This window comes from Chinchilla lanigera, unplaced genomic scaffold (genome assembly GCF_000276665.1).
Source record: "Chinchilla lanigera isolate Chin_1 unplaced genomic scaffold, ChiLan1.0 scaffold00067, whole genome shotgun sequence".
Taxonomy (NCBI): Eukaryota; Metazoa; Chordata; class Mammalia; order Rodentia; family Chinchillidae; genus Chinchilla; species Chinchilla lanigera.
Window position 1 is genome coordinate 3,947,930 of NW_004955468.1, and position 6,914 is coordinate 3,954,843.

Sequence of the window (6,914 nt, forward strand, 5' to 3'; positions counted from 1 at the left end):
GCAGGAGCACAAGTTTGAGCCACCTGGAATAATTTAGCAAGACCTGTCTCAAAATTTAAAAACCTTTAAAAAAGACTGGATGTAGCTCAGTGTGAAAGCTCTGAGTTCAATCCCTAGTACCACCACAGAAGAAAGTATTGGGGGCAGGGAAGAAGAAGAGGGAAAGACTGATTCCCAGTACCAAAAAAAAAAAAAAGAAAAAGAAGAAGAAGAAGGAAAGAGAGGAAGGAAGGAAAGGAGAGAGAGATTTTCTTTTATAGGTTGATAATATGTATCTGCAGGAAACCTAGCTGCAGAATGCTGTAGGGATTCCTCATTTAGGGAGAACATTACAGTAGTGCCCATTTGACAGGGCTCCTTGATCTGGCCTGACTACTCTGCAGCTACTGCACTGTCTTTCTGCTGTTCAGATTTGCCGAGCTTGCCACTGTCTCAGGCCTTTGCACTCAAGCCACCTTTTGCCTAGAGACTCGTCTCTGATCTTCATATGTGATGCTCCTCACACTTCCTGGTGTCAGCTCCAGAATCTTCTCCTCCTGAGACCTCTCCTGAGCACAGTGGTATAGGTTGTACCCCATCCAGTCACTTCATGTCCCAGCTCTCTGCCTATTTCCTTTTGGGAATAAAATGGCATCAATTCAAAAATAGTGGTTTAGTCTTTTTACATTTCAAAGAAGAAAAGATTTTTGCCAGTATTGTGTGGGATTAGGAGATGAACATCTGAAATAACCATTTAGCTTTTTGTTTGGCATCATTGACCCATAAAATCTTATCACTGAGCCAGGCACACTTATAATCCCATTTGAGGCAAAGAGGATTGCAAGTTCAAGCCCAGCCTTACCAATTTAGTGAGGTCTTGTCTCAAAATTTAAAACAAAAAAGGGCTGAGGCCAGGCATGGTGGCATATGCCTGTAATCCCAGCACTTGGGAGGCTGAGGCGGGAGGATTGTTGTAAGTTCGAGACCAGCCTGGGCTACAAAGTGAGCTCAAGGCCAGCCTGAACTGTATAGCAAGACCCTGTCTCAAAAAGACAAAAAAAAAAAAAAGAAAAGGACTGGGGATATAGATGTCCTGTGTTCATTGCTGGGCATGGTGGCACACACCTATAATCCCAGCACTTGGGAGGTTGAGGCAGGAGGGTTGCCATGAGTTTAAGGCCAACCTGGACTACATAAGCAAGTTTAAGGCCAGCACTATATAGTGAGACCCTGTCTCAAAAAACAAACAACCTTAAGCACTTGATTCTACTTTCTAGTAAATTATTCTATTTTGAAAAGAGGTATAGCATTTCAGTTTGAGGTTAAAAGAAGCTAACTAAAGATTTTTAAAATTAAAAGAATTCTTTCTAGTCTGATTTCTCCTTCACTCATGAGAAAAACCTTTGGGGCCAGGCATAGTTGCATGCACCTATAATCCCAGCACGTGGGGGACTGAGGCAGGAGGATCTCTACAAGTTCAAGGCCAGCCTGAGCTATATAGTGAAATCCTGTCTCAGAACACCTCTCACCAAAGAAAAGAAAAAAGGATTATTGGGAGGATGCTTGTCCTTGACTTTTGTTACAAGCAGGCAAGGGGGCAGGTGGCCCAGCTCAGGGCAGTTAGACGGGCCTTGTTAGAGAGCCAGGTGAGAACTTGTCCACAGAGATGAGCTGTTTCCTCTTGGATCTGTTCTGCAGTATAGGAGCCCCCAACAAAAGTAGTAAACTGGAGATGCCTTCTAAACTGTAGAAGAACCCACTGCCTTTACAAGACTGATATATTCCCAAAGGCCACTTAGCTGAAACTGGGAGAACCATGGCCCTGTATTCTCCTGGAAAGAGTGTGAACAGGGGGTAGGACACACAGGCTATTTTGAAAAACATTGTAAGTTTAAAAAATAAAAATAAAAAAGTCCCATCGTATTCAGAGACCTTAGCTCCCTACTCACTTAGTTCCCTATCTACTGATTGCAGAGCACCTTTGTGTCTGACTCACAGAGAACCTTTAGATTATGGCTCTCCGGCTGGGAGGCGAGAGGAAACACCTGTCAGATCCAACAAAGGCTATTCCTTGGACAGGAAATCTTTTCTGAAGGACCATCTGTGGGAACGCTGTTTATAGCAGTGTAAATCAGCTGCGTTAGGGCCTGAATGTGGAATCATGATAAGCACCTCTGTGCAGCTTACCCGCTTCTGAAATACAGATTTGGGTTTTGTTTTTGTTTTTCGAGACAGGGTCTCGCTGTGTAATTCAGGCTGGCCTTGAACTCACTATGTAGCCCAGGCTGGCAAACTTGAAGCAGTCCTCTGGCTTCAGCCCCCCAGGTGCTGGGATTACAAGGGTGCATCACTGCACCTGGCTGAGGATAGAATAATCTTTAAAAAAACTTTCATCCAACTTCTGCCTTGTATCTAGTCATTACAAATGGGCTTTTCTGAAGCTTTACCTTTTAATATTTTTACTTTTTTCAAATACAGAATTAAAAAACACCAAGATAAAAGAAAGAGTAATTCCTTGGCGTGGCCTAAGCACCTGCCTGGCAAGTGTGAGGTCGTGAGTTCGATCCCTGGTACCACAAAAAAAAAAAGAAAGAAAGTAATTCCTGATTAACATTCATAGTGTGGAAAAATGCTAGAGGTGCTTGGAAAGTTAAAAAAAAACTCACACCCAGAGACTGGTTTCAGTTGTTTTTGTTTTCTTTCTTTTTTTTTTGGTTTCAGTTTAATGACGTGTTTCTGTATTTGTTACCCGCTATTGTCTACATGGAGCCCAACTGATGTTGGCATTGCTGCGCTGCCAGGGAAATAGTTCTTGCCAGTTACTCAGCATTGGATATGTTTGTGATCTGTTTTCCTTCCTGAAAGCTGGTGGTTGTTCTTATTTCTCTCTTAGGTGGTGGTTGACACAGCACAGATTGAAAATAAAGAAGCCTACGCCCCCCAAATCAGTTTAGAAGGCACCAGAATTGTGGTTCAAGTCCCATCCACATGGTAACTTGACTTTTACATTACCAGAAGCTGATTGACGTTTGCACACCTTTGCAATGGTTATTTTGTTTTGAACAGACCCTATACTAATTGATACAACAGATATTGCCATATGTACAGGTTTATGGGCATTATTGCTATGTTAGTGGCATATGTTGTGATTATTGATCTACGACAGTGATGGTGAACCTTTTGGAGCTTTTCAGCAATAACAAACAGCCCACTATAGCACACATGCCATAGGTTCGCCTCCACTGGTCTAGGAAGGAGGCCAAGATGCCTGAAAGATAGCCTTCACTGCCAATGTAGCTAATGTAGCTAAAATGTCAGTACTCTTGGATCATAATGGGGCAGCATTATCTTTTCTTTGTTAGAATCCACAGCTTCTAGACTTAATACAGTATATCATTTCTCTTAGTATATAATTTTCTCCAGCTCACTCGTTACTTCTCTAAAGCTAAGTAGAGAACTTGGAATCCCTTCTCCTCTGTCTGTCCTGGTCATAGCCTGATGCTCTTTGAATTTATGTCATCACATACCCAATGTCACTGCACATCTGGGGATAAACACAACTCTTTTCAACTTTTTAATTATGTGTGTAACACTTAAAAAGATTATTCTTTTTTTCCAAAGGCATATTCTTAATTTATTACTATTCCTTTTAAAGCTCCTATGCCAGTATAGTGGCACATACTTGTAATCCCAGCTACGTGGGAGGCTGAAGCAGGAGGATGGCAAGTTCAGGCTAGCCAAGACAACTTAGCAAGACCCTGTCTCAAAATAATAAGGCTGGCCATGATGAAGGTGCACATCTATAATCCCAACATTCTGGGAGGTTGAGGCAGGAGGATTGCAAATTCAAGCTCAGCCAGGGTAATTTAGCAATTTAACAAGACCCTCCTTCAGAATTCCAAAAAGGAGGGTTGAGGTTGGGGGTATAGCTCAGTGCAAAGGGCATGGGTTCATCCCTAGTGCTGCATAAAATTTTTTTTTTTTTTTAATTTAAAAGGGCTGAGGATGTTGTTCAGTGCAAAAGTCCCAGATTCAGTCCCTGACACCAAGTAAAAAAAAGCCAGGAATGTTTACACGCACCTGTGATCCCAGCACTTGAGAGGCTAGAAGAAGAAGATTATGAGTTCAAGGCCAGCCTGGACTACATAGCAAGACCTTGTGTCAAAAAACCAAAAGAAAAAGAATTGGGGGTGTTTTTTAAAAAGGGCTGGGGAATGTAGCTTAGCGGTACAGTGTTTCTTGGTTCAGTTCCCCATACTGAGAGCAGGGGGCAGGGGAAGAGTTCTACAAGTCAGTCAGAAAACAGGCAAGGGATGTGACCAGGTAGAAGGAAGGTATACGGGTTACCATGCACAGGGACCCAGCTAATCAGGAAGATGAGGATGGAGGATGGAGAGTTGGAGGCCGGCCTGAACAATATAATGAGATCTTATCTCAAAAAATGAACATCTGGGCGTGGTGGCAAATATCTTTAATCCCAGCACTAGACTGAGGCAGGAGGATATGTTTGAGTCCAGCCCAGGGAAATTTAGCAATTTAATGAAATCCTGTCTTAAATTAAAAAGGGCTGGGAATATAGCTCAGTGTGGAGGCCCTGAGTGAGACTGGGGAAAAAGGGAAAGAAAACACAAAATCCATGTGATCAACAAATATGTGAAGAAAATACGTAATCTTTCCTAAAGATAAAAGGAAGACAATGTCAAGAAACCGCATGACACCATTTTGAAAATGTTCAGTATTTTAGAATAACAATGCTAAATAATGTGCTAGTACTAGTTTGGGCTACACTAAAAGCCCAAAGAGACAAAGGTCAAACAATGAATAAATCACACAGCCTTTTTGGAAGGTAGTTTATTATATCAGAAACCTAAAAGAAAGGATATGATCTCAGTGGTTATACAACTCTATCTCTAAGGATTTGTTCTTCCAATATTCATACAGATTTACCTATACAGTTTGACATCAGAGTTTTATTAATACCACATAGCAAATACTTTCTAATATAATTTTTGATATATAAATTATACTCTGGATGTATATTTAACTATAGAGAAAACACTTAAATCACTTAAATAGGAAGAGATACTAAGGAACAAAGACACTTTCATCGGTCCTTGTGTGGACTAAAGTGGTGGTTGGGTAGTACATGCATGTTTATTTGTGTTCAGTACTGTACTAGGATTTTTTTTTTTTTTTTTTGTCTTTTTAAGACTGGATCTTGCTATGCAGTTCAGGCTGGCCTTGAGCTCTGTAGCCCAGGATGGCCTTGAATTTGCAACGATCCTCCTGCCTCAGCCTCCTGAGTGCTGGGATTACAGGTGTGTGCCACCATGCCTGGCTCCATACTAGGAATTGAATGCAAGGCCTTTGCTTCAAGTTACATCCACAGCCCTTTTTTATTTTGTATTTTGAGACTGGGTCTTGCTACATTTCTGAGTTGCCCAGATGTGCTCGAACTTATGATCTTCCTGCCTTCACCTCCAGAGTACTAGGATTATATTTGTGCACCACCATCGTTGGCTTACAAATTGTATTTAAGCTTTTTTTTTAATGGTATTGAGGACTGAGCCGAAGGCCGCTCATAGGCTAGCCGAGTGTTCTGAGCTACATTCCCAGCCCTAAAGCATTTATTCTTAAAACAATGGTAGATTCCTACAGAAGTGTTTAGAACCTGTTAATATATTAAGAGTTACCAATTCATTTTATGTCCTAAAACCTCCCTTTTTAAAGAACAAAAACAACAATACTCTGGTTTCTCTTCAGATCGTATAAATCTTTCACCTTTTTAAAACACAAAAACAAAACTATATACCTTTGGCTGGCCCTTGAACTAAGAGCTGCCTCAAATTGCAATCCTCTTCCCTCAGCCTCCCAAATTCCAGGATTATGCCTGGGCACCACCACACCTAGCTCAAAATTTTGATTATTTTCTGAAATTATTGGTGATTTATATACATACTTTTTTTTTTTTGTCTTTTTTGAGACAGGGTTTTGCTATGCAGTTCAAGCTGGCTTGAACTCACTGTATAGCCCTAGCTGGCCTTGAACTCACAGCAGTCCTACCCTCAGCCTCCCAAATGCTGAGATTACAGGCATGCACCACCATACCTTCATTTCTGTCAAACAGTAAATTTAAAAGATCATTTTTCTGTAAGATTTTGAGTTCCTGAATTTCTAATTTTCCAATTCAAATTCTTATTGAAAAATATTCAGCTTTATTAGGATTCTCATTTTGATGAAAGTAGACTGAATTTTTATATAATTGGGTGAAGGTAAATAGCTAGTACTAAAATGGTTAGCCCCTCAAGTATCTTCCAAAACCCTCCCTGTATGGTCAGTTTCCTTTTTTCAAGAAAAACACCTAGTGTTTCCTTGCAGTGGCTCCCTCTGCTGTCTGCCTTTGCTAATGATGCAAAATCTTTTTTAAAATTAATTTCACTGGTACATTTTAGATAGGCATAATGATAAATTTATCATAGGGAATGTGTACCTGATATATCTTCTTCTTTTTTTCCCATTCCCCTCCCCTCCCTTCAGCCCCTCTTCTCTTTATTTATAAACACTTTGTAGTGGCCGGGCGTGGTGGCGCACGCCTGTAATCCCAGCACTCGGGAGGCTGAGGCAGGAGGATCGTTGGGAGCTGAAGACCAGCCTGGGCTACAAAGTGAGCTCAAGGTCAGCCTGAACTGCATAGCGAGACCCTGTCTCAAAAAGACAGAAATAAATAAATAAATAAAAATTTAAAAATAAAAGCTTTGTTTCTGCTTTTTCCTCTTCTTTCCTTTCCTCCACTCCCCCTTATTTCCCTTCTCATTTGAGCATTTTGTTTTTCCATTTCCCCATATCTATTATACATTTTGGTCTTATTTACACTTTTGGTTTCTCACACCAGAGAAACAATAATGATACAAAATCTTAAGGATGTTTTGAGGTTT

The 6,914-nt window shown here is 40.8% G+C and overlaps 1 protein-coding gene across 1 annotated transcript in view; it reads left to right on the forward strand.

Annotated features, from left to right (window-relative positions):
- The window catches only part of Kiaa0355 (KIAA0355 ortholog), an 89,674-nt gene that overhangs the window by 64,315 nt on the left and 18,445 nt on the right, over nucleotides 1-6,914 (forward strand). The window contains exon 7 of the mRNA XM_013522293.1: nucleotides 2,873-2,970. Within this exon, the coding sequence (XP_013377747.1) occupies nucleotides 2,873-2,970 (98 nt within the window). The remainder of the gene's footprint in view (nucleotides 1-2,872; nucleotides 2,971-6,914) is intronic.